This window comes from Scyliorhinus torazame, chromosome 5 (genome assembly GCF_047496885.1).
Source record: "Scyliorhinus torazame isolate Kashiwa2021f chromosome 5, sScyTor2.1, whole genome shotgun sequence".
In the NCBI taxonomy this organism is placed as follows: domain Eukaryota; kingdom Metazoa; phylum Chordata; class Chondrichthyes; order Carcharhiniformes; family Scyliorhinidae; genus Scyliorhinus; species Scyliorhinus torazame.
Genome location: NC_092711.1, coordinates 298,650,704 through 298,676,879, shown reverse-complemented (window position 1 = coordinate 298,676,879; position 26,176 = coordinate 298,650,704). Strand labels below are relative to the sequence as shown.

The 26,176-nt window shown below is 46.6% G+C and overlaps 1 protein-coding gene across 1 annotated transcript; it reads right to left on the bottom strand.

Moving 5' to 3' along the window:
* Positions 1-2,404: 2,404 nt before the first annotated feature.
* Positions 2,405-25,682, bottom strand: LOC140421239 (G-protein coupled receptor 83-like). Its single transcript, XM_072505799.1, has 4 exons — positions 25,101-25,682; positions 21,673-21,798; positions 11,268-11,401; positions 2,405-5,507 (listed from the first exon to the last, which is right to left on the bottom strand). Exons 1-4 carry the CDS (start codon positions 25,494-25,496, stop codon positions 4,889-4,891), a joined length of 1,275 nt encoding a protein of 424 aa, XP_072361900.1. The 5' UTR covers positions 25,497-25,682; the 3' UTR covers positions 2,405-4,888.
* Between the last annotated feature and the right edge of the window lie 494 nt (positions 25,683-26,176).

Genomic DNA, 26,176 nt, shown 5'->3' with positions numbered 1-26,176 from the left:
GGTGATGAGTGAGCGTTGGTATTCAGAGGGACCGGGGTGTCATTGTGGATTAATCACAGACAGTTAACCTTTAGGCAGTAATCAATTAGGAAGGCAAGTGGTCTGATAGCCTTTATTGCAAGAGGATTGAGATGTAAGACTAAGGAAGCCACGTCGCAATTATATCCGGTTTCATTGTGGCCACATCTGGGGCAGATTTGGTCGGCTTAACTAAGGAAGGATGTATTTGCCTTCGTGAGGGTGCAATGAATCCTAGAATGGAAGGAGAAATTTGAATTGATCAGACCACTATTCTCCGGAGTTTAGAACGATGAAATGTGGGATGCAATTCAGAGGCCTTATCGCGCTCGGCTTGGTGTCGGGCCTCTCCCGAGATTCGTTACGCTCAAAACATTTCACGAGATTCAGTGAAATCTCATGAGACTTTGCAATCTGGGTTATGCTCTTGCTGGGCGAGATCCAGATATGCATATTTAAATGATCCATTAGGCCGGATATTTGCAGCCTCATCTGGGAGACCTCACAAACATGGACCAGTCGTAACGGCACCTAGGGGGTCTCTCAGGCCATTGGAGACTTCCGGGTGGTCGGGCATTGGGCAGGGTGGTACCTTCGCAATTCCTGGCACCTGGGAACCTTGCCAGTGCCAACCTGCAGGGTTCCAAGCTGGCAGTGCCAAAGTGCCCGGGTGCTAGGTATCCCATGTCAGCAATCGGGCCCCTGGGGGCCTTGCCTATAATAGTTGGGTGAGGGGGGCTTGAGGACCTCAAGAGGTGAAGTGGGGGGAGGGTCTGGAGGCCACGGAGGGGAGTCAAAATATCAGTGCTGCTTTTAAAAGTGGCGCTCCGAACCACAAGTAGTCTTTCTGCAAGACGGGGCCAAAGAAACTGGCAAAGTGCTGTTAATTGCCGGGGTCTTTTCTTGGCACTGCAAATGCTGAGTAACAACCTGCTAAACATGCCCGAAACTGGACATAGAATTGTTTTGGTTGAATCGCACCCGTGATGTCATTAAAATATACAAACTGGGAATAGCCTTGGGATAATGGGTCAGCCATTTGGGACTGAGACCAGGAGAACTTTCTTCACCCGAGGCTGCTGTATCTGTGAAATCCCTACTTCAGAGTTCTGTGGATCCTTGTCTTTGCCATATATGGGCCGTGATTTTCTGGGTCTGTTCACCGCAGGCACAAATCCCACTACGGCCAACTGTCGCGAGAAGGCCACAACGGGATTTGTGGTGCTGGGACCTCGGTTTGAGATATTCCCTGCCCAACACCAGCAGAAACCACGACTGGCTTCCAAAAACAGAAAGCAGTTATGATGACCATACCGGGGGATCGGAGGTGAGTATAGCATCCGGGTGGTGAAGGACATGGTCAGGCTGTGTGTCCTGACGTAAGCCCCTGGCACCCTTGGCACTGCCAGGGAGAGGGTCCAGGAGAATAACTGGTAGTGGGGCTATGGGTCGCTAGGGGAGATCCCATTATGCTGGGGGGGGAGGCGATAATGGGGAAGCGGGCACTGATGCTCCATTGCTGGCACTTATGGAGTGGGGGGGGGGGGGAGAATGGTGCCCTGATGCCTGCGTGGTGTGATGGGCTGCGGGGGGGGGGGGTGACCCATTATTGAGTGGTGGGGGGTAGGTTGTCCCTTTTTCTTCTTGGGTTGGGGTGTGCCCCTTGTCTGCTCGGGCCGGGTATCTGTGGGGGGATGGGGGGAGTGGGGGCGGCGAGGAGGGCCTTTATTTTGACTTTGTGATTTTTTGGTGACCCAGCTCTATCAGGCCCCGCCGCACCAGAGTGACGCCGTAAAACACGCCTCCTCTTTTTTTGGCAAAGTGGCAGAAGATCTGGAATGAAAGCCTTTTAATTAATAATAATCTTTATTGTCACAAGTAGGCTTACATTAACACTGCAATGAAGTTACTGTGAAAATCCCCTCGTCGCCACATTCCGACGCCTGTTTGGGTACATTGAGGGAGAATTCAGAATGTCCAAATCACCTAACAGCACGTCTTTCAGGGCTTGTGGGAGGAAACTGGAGCACCCGGTAGAAACCCACGCAGACACGGGGAGAACGTGCAGACTCCACATGAACAGTGACCCAAGCCGGGAATCGAACCTGGGACCCTGGAGCTGTGAAGCAACAGTGCTAACCACTGTGCTACCATGCCGCCCACCTGGCAGTGTTTCTGGGGAGAAACGCATAGGTTTTCAGTCAGATCCTGGCACTGCCATTTCTTTCGGAAATACCTCCCCATGATCTCTTGCTTTCTCGTCTTCAAAATTTGAACCGCCTAATGGCCTGACAGACTCCATTCTGCAGAACAATCAATCAGTTTTCATGCATTGTTTCATGGTGCAAATTGTGAATGTTGATTAAAACCTCAGAATAATCAATCCTCATGTCCCATGTGCATTTATTTTAATGCAGGTTACATTGCAGACAAATGGAACAATAAAACGGCAGATTTAGTGCCATGCTTAACTACACTGGTAAGCTCAAGCAATGATCAGTTTACACTTTCTGAGCACAATATGTTTGGAACATTAATTTCTTACAAATATTAAACTACAATTGTAATTCTCTCCAGGTATAAGACACTGGTTGGTTATCTTCATTTGAGATAGCCTGGAATTCCGACCCCAATTTACCTCTCAAAATCCCATTGTGGTTTGTGAGTTGTAATAACTCCTGTGGTTGCAGAGATTTAGCCTCCCGGGTTTTTTCGTAGAAGCGGCGTTTCAAGCTGATATTTGAGGACACAGCATGCCTGGACTTCCAGTACACCGTTCCACAAAGTCCGAGGTGAAAAGCTACACATGAGACCATGGGTACCTTAGTCAATGATGTACTAAGCCCCACGGATTCAGAGTGGGGCCTCACTGTTTCAAAGTTACCTAAAAGGCAAACGCAACATGAGCTGGTCAAATTTGCACATTTGGTGAGACTGGCTGTAGATTGTTATGGAAGGGAAGAGTTCGATAGGTTAAATGGCCTTCCTTATTCTTTTGTAGCATTTTGTCCTCAAAATAAATCTATGATTATGATTTTTGAAATATAAATTTTTAGAGATAGAAGAAGATGTTTTGGAAATATTACTGAGGCAAAACTGAAAATGTGTGAAGGTATAAAGTAAACTTTGACTTTCTCCCTCCCCATACTAAAGTAAACCATGACAAGAATTCGGAATCAAAAATAAATAAATCTCTTCTAAAGGTTATAAATGACCAGACTTACTCCAAGGTCCAGAGATAAAATCGAAAATTATTCCAAGGGTTAAACAGCAGATACCAGTATGCAGGTTATTAATATGCATGCTTGCTGCCACTTTATACATGTAGGATGTACTTAGTCATCAACTAATTTGATTAATGTGCGCACTCAGTCATGCAGTCCAATCTGAGTGAATAACCTCCATGTATATATATTTTTTCTTTTGACCAAGAAAAATGACCACATCACAGAACATGATGCAAAGTTTTATAAGAATACATTTGAACTGTATGATTTATCTGATTTCTTGATGACAAATGCAATAATAAATAAGCTTTTAACACCCAATATAGAATTCCAGCAGGACATACAGATCCAATAAACAGAATACATATTTTCACCAGATTATGGTGATATTTGCTCATCCAGGTACAGTAGTTCAGGAAACTTTTCAATCTTCCAACCTCCTGGGAAATTGGGTCATTCTTAAATATCCATCAGTATTAATTCTCCAGGGCAGGATTCTCCCATTCGGCGGCAGAGTGTCCACGCCGTCAGAAACGCCGTTACGTTTCACGACGGCGTGAACGGGCCGCTGGGAGTACCGATTCTGGCCCCTACAGGGGGCCAGCACGACGCTGGAGCGGTTCACGCCGCTCCAGCCTCCCATCCCGGCACGAACTGCGAGATTTGTGCATGCGCAGTGGGGCCGGCGTCAATGAGGACACGCGCAGTAGCACCAACGCGAACCCGCGCATGCGCGGTGGCCTCCCTCAACGCCCCAGCCCCGACGCAACATGGCGCGGGAGTTCAGGGGCTGGCATGCAAGAAAATAGGCCCAGGAAGCGAGAGGCCGACCTGCTGACCGGTGGGCACCGATCGCGGGCCAGGCCCCATCGGAGGCTTCCCCCCCCCCGGGGTCAGGGCCCCCCTCCCTCCTCCACAGGTCGCCCCCCGATGCTGCGCGCAGAGTTCCCGCTGGCTGCGACCAGGTGTGGACGGCGCCGGTGTGCCTTTTTAGAGCGGCCGCTCGGCCCATCCAGGCCGGAGAATGGGCGGCCTGACCGCATGGACCGGCCCGCGACTGGCGCTGTGCCGACGCCAATGGCACCGATTCTCCGCTCCGTGGAGAATCGCGTTTATGGCATCGGGGCGGTGTGGCGTGGTTGTGGGGATTCTCCGGCCTGGCGCAGGACTGGGAGAATCCTGCCCCATATTCCTCATTTTAGAAGGGGTACAGTAGAGTAGTGTTACACTACTTCAATCCAGAGGCCAAGATGAATAATGAGCTCAAATTTGGGAATTTGAGTTCAGTTTCTAAAAGAAATGTAAATACTGCAAGAAGCTGGTATCAGTAAAAAGTGCACACCAAGTTGTTAGATTGTCATAAAATACCAACTGATTGATCACAGTTGTTTAGGGGAGGGTACCTTCTGTCTTTTACCATGTCTGACCTGTGAAGTGGGCCAGCAAGCCACACAGTTGTATCACCTCGCTATAGTGGCCCATCACCACCTTCTTGAGGGAAACTAACAATGGCTAATAAATGCTGGCCTGGCCAGTGATGCTCACATCCCCAAAATTGATTTTTTTTCTTCTCTAAATTGGGAAACACTTAGCATATTCTGGTTCTCGACTTGTGGCAGTAAAAAATGCCCTCCCTTTCCAGTTTAGCTTACAGTCACAATAGGTTCAACAATGGAAATATCGGTCCTTGCAGAGTTGGTGTTGAACCTCAAGTTTTGACCTGGATCGATTCTCTTGTGGTTTCTGCCTTCAATCCATGCCTGTCTGTAGGGAGGCGATGTGTAGGGGAGGGGCTGTGCATGGGCTGTTCTCCTCCTTTTGCAGATATCCAACAAAGATTTGAGTTCGGCTCGGAAACTTGCATTGAGCCAGCAGTAGATAAAGGGGTTGTAGCAAGTGCTGCTCATGGCAACCCAATGGAAAACAAAATATGTGGCATTGTTGGTGTTGATGGCCTTGCTGGAGATGAGGACCACGTAGCAGTTCAGAGGAAACCAACAGACAGCAAACACCACTACCACTAGCATCAGCATCTTCAGTGTCATTATCTTCTTGCGTCTGTGAGCAAAGTACTGCTCCAGCGTGATGTCTCCGATGGCATTCCGTAACCACAGCTTCTTTGCAACTGTTGTGTAGGCCACACTTATAATTAAAAGTGGCAAAACGTAGAGAAGAATGAAAGTAGACAGGTCCATGTACTTCCAGTACAGGTCTGCTGGCTGGGGGAAGTTGTGGAGGCATAAACTTCGCACTTTTTCTTTCCTGGAACAGAGTAGACAAGTAGATGAGTGCATGAGGAAGTAGATAACAGAGTCAACCTGGCAGGCATCGCATCAGCCACACATCCTACACCCGACACACTTCACTCCCACTGACCTTAAAAGGAACGGAATGCTACACTGCCTGTTTCGAGTTACTGCTCACAAAGAACTTCCATAGCAATGTAATTTCAAATCTCTTTATTTACAGGGTGACAAGAGAATACCAGTGAATGTAAATGAGAGTCTGGGCCACCAATTATTTTTTTCAGTTCTCGATCTGTTTTTTTTAATTTAACTTCTCACTGACTGCTCGCCATGAGGTTGTTCAATTAGCGTCAGTAAGTGAATGTCCTGTGTCAGCCTTGGCTCAATGGTCTCAGCCTTTTGGCTAAGGTGAGCGTGAGATGAGGTGTAATGCCTGGATCTGCTTTGTCTCTCTTGTAGGGACCATGAATTGGATTCAATTTGAATTGGTTTTTGGAGCAGGCAAGGAGCTGGATTAGGGATTTGCCTCTCTCCACACTCTGTGCTCTGGCTTTGTAACTCTGATAAAATAATTTAAAAAACCATGTTTGCATCTCAGTCAGAGGTTGCGGGTCCAAGCCTCCATCCAGAGACTTGAGCACTTTGCCTAGACTGACATCTCCATGTAGTTGCCAAGATATTGGATTAAAAAGAAGATTCAAGAGTAAAATAAATAAATATTAAAACTAAAATTTGGATAAAATAAAGGGGTTTCCCGTTGAATGCGAATGCCATCAACACACAGTGTGAACCATCTACAAGATGCAATGCAGAACTTGTTCAACTCCTTCAACAGCACCTTCCAAACTTGCAACCTCTAACACCTAGAAGGACAATTCTAACCAAAGCATGGGAATGCCATCATCCGCAAGCTCCCCTCCAAGTTACCCCCCATCCTGACATCAACTATATCACCATTTCTTTACGATCTTTGGTACCTACACCACATGGACTGCAGCGGTTCTAGAAGTTGGCTCACCACCACCTTCTAAGGAAATTAGCGAGGCTCACACAGAATCAGAGAATATTACAGTGCAGAATAGGCCCTGCGGCCCATCGAGTCTGCACCGATGCATGAAAGGCCCTGACTTGGCACCTTATCCTACTTGCCAGCACGTGGCACAGGTCCTATGAACAATTGTTTTTTAAACTAGCGGATGGATCCCCTTTACAGTCGAAAGGCACTGAACCAAGTGCAACTCCCAACGTCACAGCCGGTTCACTCCCAACGTCACAGCCGGTTCGCACTCCCTGTTCCACCTGTTGCTTCCCTCTGCTGATTGCTGTCCTAGCCCTCTCAGTTCCCCACCATGCCCTCACCACCACCCCCCAACATAACTGCTTCCTTTCTCCCAAAGAGTCACTGCCTGTGACACAATGGTTCATAATTGCAATCCTCTCCATCAGTTCACTGCTGGGGCTATCCACCTGGTACCCCGGGCTCATTAATTGCTAAATTCAGGCAGGCTTCGAGCCTATCTAATCAGGAGCACAGCTCCGTCCATATACCAAGTTCTTGCAGGTGGGTTTATTCAATTTCTAGGTACACATATTACATTACACTCAGATATTGATCAAAACCCGCAGAGTAACCTCAATGACCTTTCCCTACAATAGCATGATTGTTGTGATATATAGGCCACTTAATGACTACCTGGTTGGTTAATTAACTATTGACACCTATTTTCCATGTTAACTTCAGCGTTGTGACTGGAGCACTTTGCAATTTTGGGTATCCTGTGCCAGTAACAAGCAGAGTCAGTTCAGAAAGGGCAGTCTCTTGTGGAATAAATGCCCTGTAGCAATCTGGTTTTACCATTGTGGCAGTGACCAGTTAACAAGACAGGACAGCGAATGAAGCCAAAGGCATCCGAAAGCTCATTTACTAATTTGACGGGGTAACATTCAGGCTTTTCTTTATAGATGTTACAATTCAGCGGCAGACCAGCTGTGGAACAAAAGCAAAATGCTGCACTCACCGGAGATCTGAAACAAAAACAGAAAATGCTGGAAATTCACAGCACGTTTGGCAGTATCGGCTTCAGGCCGAAATGTTACCTCGGTTTCTCCCTCCACAGGTCTGCTGTGTAGCTCCAAGAATTTTATTGTTGTTGTTTTTATTTATTATTATAACTTTGAACATCTGGGAAATAACAACAACCCACGTGCTGGACTGTGTCCCGGTCTTTAATAACTTGTTCTTGGCAGCTCACTTCCTACTTCCCACAGCTCTCATTGTTTCTTGTCTGGGACTCAAAGATTTGGTAGTACTTTTTCAACTGCTTATTGTGTTCTGATTGTGACTGTTCCTGTGTCGGTGGCAATCTTTCCGAGGAGAAAATCCATAGAATCCCGGCAATGCAGAAGGAGGCCATTCAGCCCATCGAGTCTGCACCAACCCTCCGAAAGAGCACCCTACCCAGGCCTGCACCCCGTCCCATCCACACTTAACCTGCACATCTGTGGGAGAAAACCGAAGCACCCGGAGGAAAGCCACGCAGACACGGGGAGAATGTGCAGACTCCGCACAGTCACACAAGGCCAAAATCAAACTGGGGTCCCTGCCGTTGTAAGGTAGCCGTGCTAACCAGTGCATCACTGTGCCACCCTTGCATGGAGAAAGGAACTTGACAGAACTGCACATGCTTTCACATGACTGTCTGCATCTATAACATAGTGACATTGCTTTCAAGTGAAGGCTAGCAGAAGTGTAGCATTAATAACCGCTTCCCTGAGGCAACCACAACTGATCCTTGAGTCAGGCAGTAAACACAATGATGTGGTGGGAGAAATATGCTCCATGATCTCTGACATTTATTATGAACATTAAAGTTTTACATTCACCTAATCATTTATGTTAAGCTCTGATGGTACCTCTGTAATAAGAGCTAGAAATAAAGTCTTGACTTCAACTCCAATTTCATTGTGCTCTACAATCACTTCTCCTCCAACTCCCCAGTGCCACTTGTATCCCCTTTATATACGTGTGCAGTCGATCAAATAAGTGTTGTCTATTAAATAATTAAAGTTCTAATTCTAACTTAAGCACTGGAGAATACTAACTCTTTCCTAACAATTTACACTGTAAACGTACGTAGGTAATGAGATGAGTTATGCCTTCATTTAACATGACCGACTTCATGGGTAATTAAGGCTGTTCAGCACTGTGTAACAGTATGTGGGGTGGTACAGGTAGCACTTGCTGCCTCTGCCACCTTCCACCATAGCATCTGCATTACTCATTTATGGGCTTCCTCCTTTGGTTTCTCCTCGTCTTTCTTTCTGTTAGCAGTCCCTCCACTGATGCATCAGAAATCCTCGGAACTCTTCCTGCTGTTGGATCTCATCACTCCTCCCCTACCAGCCTTATGCCAATTCTCACAATTGTTCACCTGATTGTGTGTGCTTCCACCGTTCTAAAATGTGCAGGCTCCTGACACACAGCTAGAATATGACCGTGGGCTGTTTTTCAGATTGATTTGACTTATTATTGTCACATGTATTAGTACACAGTGAAAAATGTTGGTCCTTGCATGCTATACAGGCAACACATACCGTACATAGGGAAGGAAGGAGAGACTACAGAATGTAATGTTACAGTCATAGCTAGGGTGTAGAGAAAATATCTACTTAATACGAGGTAGGTCCATTCAAAAGTCTGATTGTAGCAGGGAAGAAGCTGTTCTTGAGTCAATTGTACGTGACCTCAAACTTTGGTATCTTTTTCCCGACGGAAGAAGGTGGAAGAGAGTATGTCCGGGGTGCGTGGGGTCCTTAATTATGCTGGCTGCCTTTCCGAGGCAGTGGGAATTATAGATCGAGTCAATGGATGGGAGGCTGCTTTGCGTGGTGGATTGGGCTACATTCACAACCTTTTGTAGTTTCCTGCGGTCTTGGGCAGAGCAGGAACCATACCAAGCTGTGATACAACCAGAAAGAATGCTTTCAATGGTGCATCTGTAAAAGTTGGTGAGAGTTGTAGCTGACATGCCAATTGATTGATGAGGGAGTTACTATGGTGCCTTTGCCCGAGATACTGTTTTCAACATGTGACACATTGAATCTGTGATTGACACAGATACTTTTGAAGATTTTATATTGAATCAGGAGAGGTGATTTGATTGCTACATGCTTCCAATTTCCAATCTTGCAATTGGATTGGGTGAAGAGCAACTAAAAAGTGCATTCTCACTCGTCTGTTATTTTTCCTTAAAACCTTGTAACGGATTGTCCTCAGTGAAGCAATGCTCCAGTCCTCCAGGTGCCCCGTTGTTATTTTCCAGCCTGGCTCTCTGTGCTACCATTTATTTCTGGTACAGTTCAGTTTCTCTGCCTTAAGAATAGCTGAAGGTGGCACAGTTTCACAGTGGTTAGCACTGTTGCCTCATGGCGCCGAAGACCCGGGTTCGATCCTGGCCCCGTGTGGAGTTTCCACATTCTCCCCGTGTCTGCGTGGGTTTGACCCACAGAACTCAACGATGTGAAGGGTAGGTGGATTGTCCACGTTAAATAGCCCCTTAACTGGAAAAAAATAATTTAAAAAAAATAAGAATCCTGCTGACATTTCCCTTCCCTAGGTTTTTCCCAATCTCTCCTAAAGTTGCCAACTTAAGCTAAATTTGGCAGATAGTGAAACCCAAATCCTATCAAACCAAATAACCTGGCCGCGATTTTCGAGTCCCACTCACAACAGGTGTTCCCGTGGTTCACCATTGGCTACCAACAGGATCTATTGGTCCCACCGAAGTCTACGATGTTTCGCATGGCTTGTTCAACCTGCCGCACAGGAACCCACGGCGAGGCCAACTTTAGCGGGTTTGGACCTCAATGCCCACCCTTGGTGACTGGCACTGTGCTTTTTGTATACTTGAGACCTAGTAAGTCCTTTGAAAAAAATTCTCCGATCTGGTTGTTTGAATATAAACAAAAGTAAGAATGATTATGGCCTGGATTTAGTGGTCATTGGCAAATTGATGGTGTTCACCATCAACCTGAAAGAAAGTTGCCCACAAATATCTAGTGATCCTATGATCTGGAATTCCCCTTTCTCGATGACAGTTTATTTCCAGCAGCAAGTCAAGGGGATCAGAGCAGGTGTCCAGTAACAATAATGTCATCAAGCAGGACGAGAAGCCAATCACACTGAAGAATTCCCACAGGCAGGAAACCAGGGTCTGAAATGTATGTTATCTTTCAATTTAAATACATTTTAGAAAAGAGCAAAAAAGGATAGGAAATATACATTGGAAGCTGAAATATCTTAAACAAGCTTACAAAAAATAATTATATCAAAAAACTAGGGAGTGTTTATCATGATGGAAAATTTGAATTACGCAAATAGTTTTCAGGGCCAATAAGGTTGTTCAGCAGCAGTCATTACACAGTACACAGTTACAGTACATTTAGGAGGCACAGGTTTTTCAGGTCATTTCCTAGCGATATGGCAACATAACAGAGGATGTTCTCATCAGTTCAATGATTTCTAAAAACTTCCGTCTGCAGGGATTTCAACAGCACACCTGGTGGAGAATCAGGGAATTGCTAGCAGCAACTTCTGGACTCTATATATATGTGTAGATAACAGAAGTTGCTGTCAATTTTACAGGGTAATGATTGCCAATTTATGACAACCTCAAAGTCTAGGCCAAAGATTTATTTTTTCAAAAGTGCATCTATATGAAATGGGTACAATAAAAGGAGGTAACTATCCCCTGGCTGGCTATGCTTCCTGCCTCACCTGTATTCAACTCTGAATAACTTCTGGTAGATCGCATGTGGAAGGGAGAAGCAGGTTGCCATGATCCAAATGACGATGATACAGATGACTCCTTTAGCTGTAGACATCCTGGGTTTCAGCGGGTGCATGATAACCTGTGCAAAGCAAAGCAAAAGGAATCAAACGGTGTCCTGTGCACCCTGGAGTGCACAAGCAACATACGGCCTATGGGCAAAGCTTCCAGATGCAAATAAATCACCTTTTCTTCCTTCAATATTTCTCCTCCATCTGCTAAAGGCATCAAATCAAGTTGGGGCACAGTTTCGCAGATGCCAACTACCTATGGGAACCCTCAACCAAGTAGCTATTCTTCATGTGTCTGGGAAACAAATAGCTGCAGACAATTTGACCAGATAGGACACCAGAGCCAATACAGCCATCAGCAAATGTCCACATGCAGCAGTACACACATTTTCTAGCAGCTGTGAGATATGGCCGTGGTTTTTCCAAGATCACAGCCTCTGAAATCAATTATAAATGACTTCCAAACTGCTGCTAAGTGGCAAGTAGTGATGAAATTACTGTGCATAAAGAGAAGAGCAAGAAGGTACTTCAGCAGCTCTGCCACAAGAAAAACGCCTCTGTTGTTTTGTCCACAGCTGCAATGCGAGGAGAACCGGTTAGTTTTCATTCTCATTGCAGAAGCAGCAATAAATTAGATGTTGTATTTCCAATCATGCAGTTTCTCCTTCCTTTCAATATGTAGAGGCTGCCAGGTTGGTTCTGAATTTGCCGCTCAACCTCACATCATTAAAATGCTTAACATGCTTCAATAGGGTTTAAGATCATCTCGAACATTAAAGGGCATTGCTTGAATCACTGTGTTCAAGCCAAGCTTCAGTTCCCACTTGAGGAATATTTATATCGGGCCCCATCAATGACAGTGAATGCAGGAAAACCAGAAATATGTCAGAAACGGTCAACAGTTCAGGCAGTATTTGCTGAACAAATAAATTAGGGTAATTGGACTGAATTATCCTGGTCCAATGCGGCTGGATTTTGAGGGAGGGAGGTTGGGGAAGTAGGAGGAAGCTGCATAAGGATGGCTCACCGATGCCCTCCCACCTCCAGGGGGCTTCCCAGGGTGTGCTGGGTGCAAAGTTAACAGCCCACTTCAAGGAGGCCGGCAGACAATTAAGGTCCCAACTAGCCGTCATTTTCCAAAGTTGGGGTGGCTGAGCGCAGAACTTAGAAGCTCCATGGAGATGGCTTCTCTATGACAGCCAAGGGTCCATTGGAGCCGGAGACGCCAAGCCCAAATGGAAGAGCTGCCAGGGTGAAAGGTCATCGCCATGTCCTAACCAATTCTGTGGAGCGGTTTCTCCCTCCACATCGATGGCTCAACCTTCTATGGGTTTATTCATTCTCCAAAATGCAAAGGTCGTCTCAAGATTGCCTTTCCACTTCAGCAGTGCCCAACTTTCTTGGTAGGACCGCTGGCTGTTGTGTGCTGAAGACCCTCTAATTGGGTCTCCCATATCAGGAACGCCAGGAGGTGGCGAATAGGGAGGCCACCAGTCAAAAGGTCGTGCTTGTTGACAGGCTGACAACATGCAAAGGCTGGGGCCACTGGTTTAGTCTCCAAATGTTGTCCACCAGAAAATTTAGATCTTTGTTTCAGGTCAATGATCTCTAATCAGAAGCGTACTCTTTCTGATGTATCAACTGGACTTAATGACCCATAACTTCCGGGTTTTCCAGCGTCGTATTTAGGGGGTACCCCAATGATGCGCTGGGAATTCCTTCAGGAAGTTCCCATGGAAGGGTTTATCCGGCAATTGCCCAGAAATGCTAACTTCCTCTGGATGGTTCTGCCAGTTTTTTGATATTTAGTCTGAAAGAGTTAGACGGAAAAAAACCTAACTTCAGAGTAAATATTTTAAAAACACAGACTCAGCATCGCACGGGACACCCCGCACACACACAACCGCCGAGAGATGTGTCCCCGTCCCCCCTTCCACTCCCGGCACGATGCCCCCCCCCCCTGCTGCCAGCACACACTATCTGACACCCCACCCCCTACCAGACCGAACCCCTCCCCTCCCAAACTGACCTTCCCCTACCATCCCAAACTCAACAATCCACCCCCCCCCCACCACCCACCCCCCCTGCCCAATTACCAGGTCTGACTACCCCTCCTTCCCCAGGGCCATTCCCCCTCCAAACTTTAAAACGTTCCTGCTCCCTGGAAATTTCCCTTTTAAACCTCCCTTTATTACAGTTCCTGCCATAAAAAGGGGGAGTTTCTTACCTCTCTTCACCCCAGTTACTCCACGCCGATGCAGCGAGGGGACATGCTTCAATGCTCCTGTCTCACACAGCCTGAGTGAGGAAGGTTGGGCGAGACAGGGGCTTCGCAATCCCAATGAAGGCAAGTCTGGCTAGAGTGGCAATCGGCCAGAGATTGCCACTGCAGAACCTCCGGGCCATTAATTCACATTTCGATCATTCATGGCCTGAGCAAATTTTAAAACTTGGGTTGCATTGAAAATATCGTAGTGAGAATGTCCTTTTGATGTAAATCGTAATTGCAGGCGCAAAATACTGAAGATGCTGGAAATCTGAAATGCTCAGCAGGTCAGGCAGCATCTGAACTGAGCTACATCCTGAAGAGTTCACCAATCCAGTCTTTACTGTGGGTGAGCATCGATAAAGACACCATTAATTAGACTCTGCTGGAACGGTACGTGGGTGGGCATTAATGCAGATGCAATCAGGCTCTGCTTCAATGCGAAACAATTTTAATCACTTGTATCTTCACAGTAAACCACACAACAGCCTGCAAAATGTGGAGTTCAGCCGGGATGATGAAATGCAAGTGTTATTTTTTTTTAGATTTTACATTTCAGAGAATAACATAACAAACTAATGCATTGACAAAAGCAAGGAACAAAAAAATGGACCAGCATACACGAGTACAGATGGAGATGGGAAAACATCACAATTCACTCGATACAATTTTTAAACATAACGAGGCACCAATACAGCCCCGCCAGAGACCGAGGGAGAGAAACAGATAAGGCCATGAAAAACATGGTGCAATGGTGCATACCCTGCCACACTGTGTCAGTCCGCAACTACTACGAGAAATCAGGACCAACGTTCCACGCCGTGTTTGCATGCGTACCAACATCCATCGCCCTCAACCTCATAGCAGCACAGGGACCAATGACCCCCCCACAGGCTCATCTCCTCGGATAAACATCATTCCAGACTATTATACAGTGAGACCAGACAGCAACATGTTCGGCTTATGATCAAACCTTCAGAACCTCCAAAGAAAGGAAGAAAATATTTTTTTAAAAAGGTAAAGCTAGAATTAACTCACGGGATAACAAGGGATGAAGACTTAACCCAGGCTTCCTACTTCCTTGGCGCACGAAAGGCAGCCACTAATGAAAAAGAACAAGTCATCCAAACAACCAAAATGGTGCCACAAGCCAGGGGGACAACAGGTAATCACCAAGCATAGACCTCCGTGCACCGAAGAATTAAAACCGAACCACCCAAGAAGCCCCCAACAAATACACCGAGGAAGGAAAATCCCTAGCCACCAGGGGCAATTGGATTTTAGCCATAGCACCGGACCTGGCCTAGCCCAGTATATCCCGACACACAGGAGACTATACCCTCAGGGCCTCCAGCACAGCCCACAATCTGTACCCCAGGTTACAAACTCTACGCCCAGTGCCGGGATTCAAACCCAGGTCCTCAGCGCCGTAGGCAGCAATGCTAACCACTGTGCACGAGGCACCCCCAACCATATCACAATTAACCAATCTCACCTCAGCAAGCCATTAGTAAATCTTCTGGTCTAATAGCTCAATAGAGGACCATATAGAGAGACCCAAGTGAAAGAAGATTCAATCTCAAGAAAGAGTCAGAAGGAACCCAGTCGTTCCCAGGATACAAAACCTGCCCAGGCCATTGAAGGATAAAGACATGGATCGCGAATCTCCTGCCGCATTGGGCTTTCGCTTGAGTGCAACTCGGCTGGTGAGAGCCGGGAGAGTCTTCCAGCGAGCCTCCCAACAGGCTCTGCGCCTTCCAGGATTCTCCGAAGACCCGCAAGACGATGGAGTCCGATCGCCGCCCAAAATGGGCGGGACCGTATGACGTTCGCGGAAGTATATCGTAAACCTACTTATGACCAACCTGCGCAGGATCCAGCGGCCTCCCACAATTCCTCAGCCTCCCCAGCATGGCTGCAGCTGGGCACTGATCAGTGCTGATCCACACAAATGTGGACCCGGCGGAACGTCACCTGGGGTGTCTCCCAGGCCACCGGAGACCCTTGATGGTCAGGGTAAGTGCAAGATGGCTCCCTGGCCCTCCCCGTGGAACATGGGCACCTTGGCATTACCACCTTGGCACTGCCAAGGTGCCCAGATCGCACTGCCAAGCCAGCAGGAGCACTGCCTGGGTGCCAGCACAAGGGTGTCTGTGTGCTAGGGTGGCACTACCAAGGGTCAGGGGCAAGAGAGGCTATGCCCATGAAAGGAAGGGTTTGAAGAGTGAGGGAGTGCATGGCAGGTAAGTACGGGCCAGTGGGTTAGCCCTGCAGCCTCACGGCGCCGAGGTCCCAGGTTCGATCCCGGCTCTGGGTCACTGTCCGTGTGGAGTTTGCACATTCTCCCCATGTTTGCGTGGATTTCGCCGCCACAACCCAAAGATGTGCAGGGCAGGTGGATTGGCCACGCTAAATTGCCCCTTAATTGGAAAAAATGAATTGTGTACACTAAATTTATTTTAAAAAGGTAAGTATGGGCTTCTGGGAGGTTGGGTGAGTGATGGGTGGGGGTCCTAGAAGGAAGGGGGTGCTGTACGTGGGCTTGGGGGGGAACCCCCAGGGACCCAATCGTGGGGTGTCCTTATTTGGGGGATTTGTGGTAGTGTCCATGTGTGTGGGGGGTGACATTGCCCATGGCTGGGAGGGATGCGGAGGACCCACAAGCACACGTAGGGATCGGGGCACCCTTTCAAAAGGGCAGCCCGATCTCGGGTTCATCTCCCCAGTGTTAAAAAGAAAAATTTGAAGTGTGTGCTAAACTGGTGAGAATCTCTCCAGGGCCCCCAAAAATGACTAAGTGTCATTGAATAGCAGTGGGGAACTCACAGGTAGAGCCGGCAGGAATCCCTTTTTGGGAGAATCGGGCCCTCGGATTCTGAAAATGAAGTACTCTAAAATGAAAATCACAAATAAAACCAAACAGGAATTACTTGTAACTGGGGGCTATCCTCAGTCTCAGTGAGGCAGAACTAACCTTACCAACCCCAACCATCTGCCCTTCACCCTGTTCCAACTCCACTCATCTTCCTCGTAGACAAGGGGCGTCATTCTCCGACCCCCCAGCGGGTCGGAGAATGGCCGTTGGCCGCCGTGAATCCTGCCCACGCCGGTTGCCGAAGTCTCCGGTACCGGATATTCGGCGGGGGCGGGCATCGGGCCGCGCCGGTTGGTGGGCCCCCCCCGCTCGATTCTCCGGCCCGGATGGGCCGAAGTCCCGCCGATAAATTGCCTGTCCCGCCGGCGTAAATTAAAGTACCTATTTACCGGCGGGACAAGGCGGCGTGGGCGGGCTCCGGGGTCCTGGGGGGGTGGCGCGGGGCAATCTGGCCAGCTGGCGGGGCGGAAATCCCTCCGGCGTCGGCCTAGCCCCTCAATGTTGGGGCTCGGCCCCCAAAGATGCAGAGCATTCCGCACCTTTGGGGCGGCACGATGCCCGTCTGATTGGCGCCGTTTTGGGCGCCAGTCGGCGGACATCACGCCGTTTGGGGAGAATTTCGCCCATGATAGGGGGTGATATAAACAAAACACTCCCACAACTACAGAGATTAGAATAACAAAAAAGTCATACAAATTCTGCACAGATCACACTTCACATAATCAACTTAATATGAGTTTGCTCAAACGGGTTCATAGAATTTACAATGCTGAAGGAGGCCATTCGGCCCATCGAGTCTGCACCAGTCCCTGGAAAGAGCACCCTACTCAAGCCCACACCTCCATCCCATCGCCGTAATCCAGCAACCCCACTTAACCTTTTTGGACACTAAGGGCAATTTTGCATGGCCAATCCACCTAGCCCGCACATCTTGGACTGTGGGAGGAAACCGGAGTACCCGGAGGAAACGCACGCACACACGGGGAGAACATGCAGACTGCGCACAGACAGTGACCCAAGCTGGGAATCAAACCTGGGACCCTGTTGCTGTGAAGCAACTATACTAACCACTATGCTACCGTGCTGCCCACGGGTTAATCGACATCACCTGACCTCATGCTCATATCTCCCACTCCCCTGCAGCGGAAAGGACAACAATAAATCATCAACAACATGTCCACAAGGGAATAACGTTCAGGGTTATGGAAGAATTGCAGGATAAAATGCAGGAGCAAGACACCATCCATATTGCATGAGAAGGTAAGGGATAAACCAAGATCAGTGAGCACGCATCAGGATCTCTCAAGGATTCCGACGCTCAAAACACGAGGCACCACCATTTTCAAAATGCTGTCAGAGTGGGTGTGCAGAGGGAGGAAAACGACTCAATCCATTTAGCCACCTCCAACCCCAATCGAGAACAGGACGATGTAGGACCAGTGATCGGTGGGCCCGACTGACTCTTGAACTTGAAGGTCCGATTCATTGTGCTCCATCAAATCTGATGCATTCAGCCTCCCAAACAAGGTTACTGAAAAAAATGGCACCCAATTTTTTAACTCAATGGGAACTCGCCTTCCACCGCTTGCCAGGAAGTGGGCCTGTGCGCACACCTTGCCCAGCCCCCAACATGCCATGTAGTAGGATCTTGACGACACGAAAGCAGGCCCTCACTCAGGAAAAAGTGTTCCTTTGAACGCAAGAACTCATGTGCCTCCACCGCTCTCCTAAAAGTACTCCGCGTTTCCCCAATTGCCACTGCAAGCTGAGCCCCATCCCAGCCCACAAACAACTGAGGACATTTACTATTCATCTCAGTTCTTCTTCGCAAAACACCCAGCAGTATTCTCCAGGGACACAACGCAAGTCATGTAACCCAAGAGAAAGCAAACATGAAATATGCACCTGGGTAAATTAAAGATTAAAAGATGAGCAGAGCTGGATCTCCCAAACACGCAACTGCTCCCACGCTCACAACACGCAACCCCCAAGTGTTCTTTTTTTTTAAAAAGTTGACTATTATTGGACAATCTCAGCTCAGTTCCAAGCTCCCGTCGGTGTATAACCTTCGAGCGAGCAAGTGAAGGCGAGGGAATGTTTGCAGTGAAAATTTAGTCTTTTTGCCCAATTTGCCCACTTTGGAGCTCCCAGTTTTACTGGGCTGGTGAACAGCCCAGGGTGGAGACTTTCTTCCACTCCAGGCTACTGTCACTACTGTGAAAACCGCTAATGAATTCCATCCACAAAAATATCATAAAATGACTGAAATGTTAAACAAACAATCCAGCTCAATTCTGGATCCTCACCAATGGCTGACAAACAAGCACAATCAACTGGACTCCAAAAGGCGATTAATTCAGCGGGAGTGTGTGGCTAGTTTTGTGGATCGAGCAAAATTTTTAAAACTGGACCAAAAGATTGAGGTTTTCTTTCAGGTGGCCCCGAATCAACGGACGTTTTTGCTCGTCCGTCAGGTTTTCGATCCCACCTGCAGCGATTCCCACGGTGGGCGGGACCAGAATATTCCGCCACTTAAGCTACCCCACCGGGCCATCACTGGCAAACTGGTGATAGGAATTAAACCTAGCCCACCAGCTTTAAATTGTCTTTGTTGATAGAGCATCAATTCCCAGCAAATATGAGACTAGAGCAAAACGTTGTTAAGTTGCTCAGCCAGACTAATTGTCAATCACATTTAAATAAGCCACAAGAAGAGCCGATCAGGAAATGATGAGGTTGCAATTATGTAAACTAAATGCTATTTTCAAAGAAAGTGATACAACTCACGGGAGCTTTTGATTTTCACATTAGTTGGCCAAATGTGCAAATATTTACCCACCTTTAAGTTATTTTCCTTTGATTCATTAAAAAACCTCATACAAAGATAAACTAAAATTTAGAAAATACTAGCCTGACAATATAATTGGGTAATGTAAAGAATAATAAGACCTGAATTGTGTTGACAGTTATGCAATTCCCTCAACGCGCTTGAATTATTGATGATAACTGTCAAACCTTTCCTAATCTCTGAGTTTTTTATAAAGCCCTGAAGTCTATCCAAAGTATAAATATCATTTCCAAATCTGTGACGTTTCCAAACACCTACACCCAGGTAGACAGGAAAAAAACTTGCTGCACAATCTTCTTTATTCTCATTATTTTGACATTGCATCTTTGAACTCTACCATCTGTTTGCCCCAAGTTCTAAAACACCATCTTATTTTATTTTCTAACCACCATACTGAAATGGTGACTCAGTGTATTGCATCCTATCTTAATGTGTGCTTTCCCAGGATCCCCAAACTCCTTGCCTTTATCAGTGTTTTCAACATTAAACAATCTTTAGGATTTAATGGTCATGTAAAGGGGCTGGTTTAGCACACTGGGCTAAATCTCTGGCTTTTAAAGCAGACCAAGGCAGGCCAGCAGCACGGTTCAATTCCCATACCAGCCTCCCCGAACAGGCACTGGAATGTGGCGACTAGGGGCTTTTCACAGTAACTTTATTGAAGCCTACTTGTGACAATAAGCAATTTTCATTTCATTTCATGTGTGGCATCTCTTAACCAGTTTTTATTTTGAACTTTTGCCCCCTGTTTTTGTTAAACTTGGCGATGTCCTGCATATGGGTCTTAGTCATTCAATTAGATCATTTCCATAAAGATTATAAACTAAACATGTTTCTTCTTATAAGTTCCAGCTAATATAATATATTACTTAATAATCTATTATATTGTGGACTCATCCTCCAGTGGTTAGGACTTTTAGAACAAGCATTCTGGTTCAAATTCTCTCCAGTATGTAAAGATTACTTCTGGTAATCTCAGCATTAGTGGTCCTCAGCTCTCAGACTGCTACTGGAAATCAACAAGAATAATGTGTGATTTGCTGTTGTCTTTTGACAGGAGTTGTATATTCTTGGCACTGTGCCTATGAAAGAAGGATAAGCATTTCCCTCATGACTGGCCTTTGATATATTGTAGAATTCTACATTCATACGCTGCCAACAGAGAGGCAAGTTTGCAGAGAACACAGGTCAGAGAATTGGAATGGGCTAGAGTGTCATCCCCTCCATACAGGCATTGCAAGAATAAACCTAGAATATTTACTCCACATTTGGGGGTAAATTTTCAGAGGATGTGGTTCACCAGCAGGATATCAAATATTGACAAGCGTGAGGAAATCACTGACACAAATGATTCCACAATTCTATAATTACCAGTTGGCATGAGAACATAGGAGGAGCAAAATTCAGCCTTTCAAGCCTGCTCCGCCATTCAGTTCCATGGCTGCACTCTTCCTGGTCTCAAATCCACCTCCCTTCTTGTTGCCCATATTCCCTTGACCCATTTTTAAAACCAGAAACATATCTATCTCCTTCTTGAAACCATTTAATGCCTTTGAAATATACTGTTTGTAGTTTGTACCTTTCCCTGAATTTATCCTCCACTCGAGGTTCTTGGGTTTTGTCAAGTGACAAAAATCAGTTATACCATGAAGGGATGTATTCAATATGTTAATCCTTTTATGAACAACACGTCTGTACCAAATAAAAATACACAGAATCATTTGATTTTTGCTTTATCAACAAACTATTCATTTCTCCTCCTGAAGGCAACACTAAAGGTGCAAAGCAAAATAATCCCATATTTGAACCTCTGTCTAGGTTGAGATAACTGACAAAAGTTTTGATGAGAGATCACAGACCTGAAATGTTAACTCTTTTCTTTTCCTTCTGAGATGCTGCTGGCCCTGTTGAGTATTTCCAGTATTTTCTGTTTTTGTTTGAGATAGCTGATGTTTATTGGGGAACTACCTGGGTGTCACTTCCAAATAGTGTGTTCATGCACCTGGAGAAGGAAGGGTTGGAATTGGCCACCATGGCCCCCTGGTCAAACGGCTTGGCAGCTTTCATTGCCCATCCTCATTCCTGAAGAAGGGGAACAGGACTGTCAGAGAGAAAATGTCGGGCACCAGGGAGGGGACAGGTTATTACGATGCCTGCTGGTGCATTGCATCACAGATTTCTGTTATGCCTCCCTACACGACAGGAAAAGGAATTCTGAGCATATTATACCTCCCAACTTTTAAACCTTTATTATTTGAATCCTCCACAATTGTGGGAAGATTTCCTGGATTCCTATCCAACAACAGAAGGTTGCTTCATATTAATTTGGCATCCTTTAGGGTCGGTGCTGTACCTGATGTCGGTCCAAAGCGATAGCAGTGAGGGTCAGTACAGAGACATGGACAGAACAGTACTGCGCAAACCGACTGACATGACACATCAGCTTCCCGAACACCCAGCTACTATTTACGAACCGAACCTGCAAGAGAAACAAGAAATTATCACTCTGCAATATTCATTCACTCCTCCAATTCATGCTTCAACATCAAGAATGAATAAATATAAAATGATGAAGCAGTAAACGCCTCATCCCGCAACTTCACCTGCTCCTAACTTGAGGTACGGTCCTTCTCCAGAGAAGTTAGAAAACCACTGGTATTTTACGCAATTAACCATCGTTAACGTGGGGTTTCACCAGTTTATTCAATCAGGAGTCAGATTCTATCCATACGCTTACACTTCCAGACGGAGATTCTGGTTAAAATCCATGGGGCAGGAACCTTTCCCAATATTCCTTTCTCTGGAGCAGGGAGCAATAGCAAATGATGGCAACTCAAATGGCAGACAAGACCAAAGATTAAAGTTCAGACCTTTGGAATCTGTATAACTTCACTCAAATGGTACATTTAGTGACGGTGATATTAGAGACATCTTTGGTATTTATATATCTTAAAGAAAGAAAGCCATGCAGAGGTAATGTGGTGATGCAGCATGTTAACGGTTCTGTGGTTGCAGACCACAAGAAAAAGGAAAACTGCAGACAATCAGCCTGAAATAACATGCAGTAGACTAAATAATGTGAAATTATGCTTTAAGTTATGGTTTAAGTTATGGTTTAAATTATGCTTTAAATGTACCATAACATGATGATGAGAGGAGGTTCTCCGAATGGGAGAGATGAGAACTAAAGGACAGTTTAAAAATAAGGTGATGGGAGGACAATTTTCTCTCAGAGGGATTCATCTGTCTCTTCCCCAGAGAGAAGTAGAAAGATAGTCATTTAATAATTTCAAGGCAGAGTTAGACAGATTCTTGATTAACAAGGGAGTCAAAGGTTATGGGGTGGGGTGGTGGTGGCGGGGGGGTGGGGGGGGTGACAGGGAAGAACAGTTGAGGTCACAATCAGATCAACCATGATCTTATCAAATGGTGGTGTAGGTTCTTGGGGCTGACGGGACTAGTCCTGATCCTAATTTGTGTTTGTAAGTTCATACGTAACATTGACACGACTGTTTACTTTAGTGCAGATGGACATGTCCGATGAGCTCAATCGATTGAAGTAATGAAAGTGAAGTCCGGTGGACAGATTTAACACAGCACTGTTTTACATGTGTTATAAACCAAAATCAACCTTGCGAAGACAGCGAATAGCTTCCTTCAGTAATCGGTGAACTCTCATGTATAATTGACAGAAGGTGATTTCAAGTAAGTCTCTTTTTTGTCATGAAATAAATCATTTAAAAAAAAATAATCAGTGTTTCAGGTAATATTTCTCCTGAGTAATGTGAGATCTGCGACACGGTTGCAATCTTGAACTGCTAATCTGGTCCACTCAATATCAACACTGGGAACCCCCAGTGAGGAAGTGGTTGTGAAAAGCATTCAAAGTTTAATTAAAGGCTAATTGTCAATTAGTGGCATCAGTTAATTTAAGTAGAAGCCCGGAGTGCTTCTTTCAGTCTCAATTTAAGAGAATGTCAAAGGCTGTCAGACTGAACGCACACCCCTTGGAGCACGCCGAGGAATATCAAGGAGAACAGGGCTGGTTTTCACCAACAATGGATCTTTAAAATCAAGAGGTTTAGACTGCAGGAAAGCTGCAAAATCTGTTTGGATTATTCCCTGGGCCACTGGCAACTCCAACCCTCAGATTTTAACATGTAGTTTCTCACTGATAAGGATTGTCACTTTTCACTAGGGGCAGCACGGTAGCACAGTGGTTAGCACTGTTGCTTCACAGCTCCAGGGTCCCAGGTTCGATTTCCGGCTTGGGTCACTGTGTGGAGTCTGTACGTTCCTCCTGTGTCTGTATGGGTTTCCTCCCGGTGCTCCAGTTTCCTCCCACAGTCCAAAGGTGTGCAGGTTAGGTGGATGGGCCATGCTAAATTGCCTTTAGTGTCCTAAAAGGTTAGGAGGGGGTTACGTGGATAGGGTGGCAGTGTGGGCTTAAGTAGCGTGCTCTTTCCAAGGGCCGTTGCAGACTCGATGGGCCAAATGGCACAGTAAATTCTATAATTCTATGGCTTCGCTTGCAGAGATGAAACTAACTCTTGGAGATCTGATTGGGGCTCTGGATAGAGGTGAATAGAATATTAAGGCAGGTAATATAATGTCTCTGAGCAGCACATTATTACAGCACCATTAGATATCAAAATTATTTGATGAGGGTTTTTCTTAAAAATTCTGAGTACCCACCGGGTGCAGAGTTGGCATGTCGAATCAGCCATTGATGTGTACAGAGATACATGATGGGGATACCTTGTACTTAACAGGCGGAATTCAACAATCATTCAATCTAAGTGGGGTGTCACATTTGAAGAGAATGTGCTTTGGGGAATCAATGTTGTAGCTCTGTACCTCTAACCCACCCTCCCTTTGAGCCTGGCTCCCCAACAAGAGATTGGCCATCACTGAATAATCCCTAAGAGTGACAACAGCTGGCTCTCCATCCTCTCCAAGAGCTGTTATCACTCCACAAAACACTACCTGGCAACAGGGCAGCACGGTCGCATTGTGGATAGCACAATTGCTTCACAGCTCCAGGGTCCCAGGTTCGATTCCGGCTTGGGTCACTGTCCGTGCGGAGTCTGCACATCCTCCCCGTGTGTGCGTGGGTTTCCTCCGGGTGCTCCGGTTTCCTCCCACAGTCCAAAGATGTGCAGGTTAGGTGGATTGGCCATGATAAATTGCCCTTAGTGTCCAAAATTGCCCTTAGTGTTGGGTGGGGTTACTGGGTTATGGGGATAGGGTGGCGGTGTTGACCTTGGGTAGGGTGCTCTTTCCAAGACTCGATGGGCCGAATGGCCTCCTTCTGCACTGTAAATTCTATGATAATTTATGATAATCTATGACTGTACAGTTAGCAGTAAAGATATGCCATCAATGCTTAACAAAATGCCTACGTCCCCTCCTTTGCGAATTCAGAGTGATCCCAAATGTACAGAGTGACTCATTACCAATTAAAATAATCCCTAATTTGCATTTGCTTTTTGAAAAGCTAATACTCGACTGCGAAGATCTTTTAAGTGAGCAGTGGATTCATTTAAAACCAAGATTCATTAGCATATATGTTTTTTGAATCGCAGTTATAAACCATGGGGCAACTTGAAACAATTCTGCCTGTCAATGTACAGGGACAGAGGATCTCTCCCAGCTCCTCCCTCGTCCAAGACCAAATTGAAGGTTGTCTAAACACTTTCTCATCAAATGTTAAAACTCCTAATGACCCCCTAATAATTCTGGAGCCTCCAGTTTGAGGTTAAGGCAATAGGCAGGTCTTACCAGAGTGAAGGGGGTGTTGAGAAGGGTGATCATGATATCTGCTACGGCTAGATTGACAATGAACAGGCTGGTTGCAGAATGCATCCTCTTGTTTTTGACCACCACTTGGCAGACCAGGACATTGCCGAACAGAGAGATAACGATGATGACCGAGTAAGCGACGATCAGCAATGCTTTGACGGTCGGGTTCTGGGACTCGGCTTCGTACTTGGTGTGGTTGCTGAAGACGCCCCAGTCGTCGATGGTCAGGTTGCGCCAGTTGAAGAAGGCGGAGGTGTTGGAAAGGCCATAGAGAGCCGAGAAGAAGTCGCTGCCGTTGCCTTCCTCCGAGCTCCTCCGGAAGGAGCTGGTCACATAGGGCAGGGGCAGCCACATATAGCGGCTCATGGCGTTCATGGGGCAGCCACTTTGAGCAACTTGGGTGATCAGGTCTGCGTTGCAGCGCCCGGGGCTGGCTCCCCCTCACTGTCTGTGAAATAGCTGCAACATTCCCTTACACTGACTGACAAGGTGAGTGAGAGGTATCAAACATGTCCTTCCCTGGTGGATTGCATCCTCTCTGGAACATTGCGGGTTCCAATCGCCGGCAACATTTATACACAGGCTGAAATGCAATGAAGAGGCGGGGCCTCCTCGCAGCCAGTTAGCCAATCCAGGCGCTCCATCCGCCTCCGAGTTGTATCAATTCCACCACAAAATAAAACTGGTCCAGAGAGTCAGAACTTTCCCAATGGCTCCCTGTTCCCCAGCCAGAGAGGGGCTTTCCAAAGAAAAGTATTCCTCAATTCAAGCTGCTGGCTAACAACTCCCTTTCTCGCGGTAGCAAGCAAGCAGGCAAGTTTTAAAAAAAAACACAAGCCTAATTTTTGAGGTTTACACATAGGAAGGTGCCAGCAGCTCACCTCCGCGGGGAGAGAGGGGGAAACAATAATGTAGCCTCTGATTTCAACTCAAATTTTAAGTGCCTCTGTCATTCCCCAAACCCCGGCCCGCAATTATCCCCGCGGTGAGACCGAGATGAAAGAGAGCGCAGCAGCTGAACACCTCCCACGAGCAATGTCACCGACTGAGATTAA

What these genes read in the sequence shown, in the direction of transcription:
- LOC140421239 (XM_072505799.1), bottom strand. Translation starts at nt 25,496, where the DNA reads ATGAACGCCATGAGCCGCTATATGTGGCTGCCCCTGCCCTATGTGACC. An exon ending in TCAACACCCCCTTCACTCTG is followed by an intron (nt 21,799 to 25,100) that starts GTAAGACCTGCC and finishes TTTCTCTTGCAG; the next exon opens with GTTCGGTTCGTAAATAGTAG. An exon ending in TCGCTTTGGACCGACATCAG is followed by an intron (nt 11,402 to 21,672) that starts GTACAGCACCGA and finishes TGCTTTGCACAG; the next exon opens with GTTATCATGCACCCGCTGAA.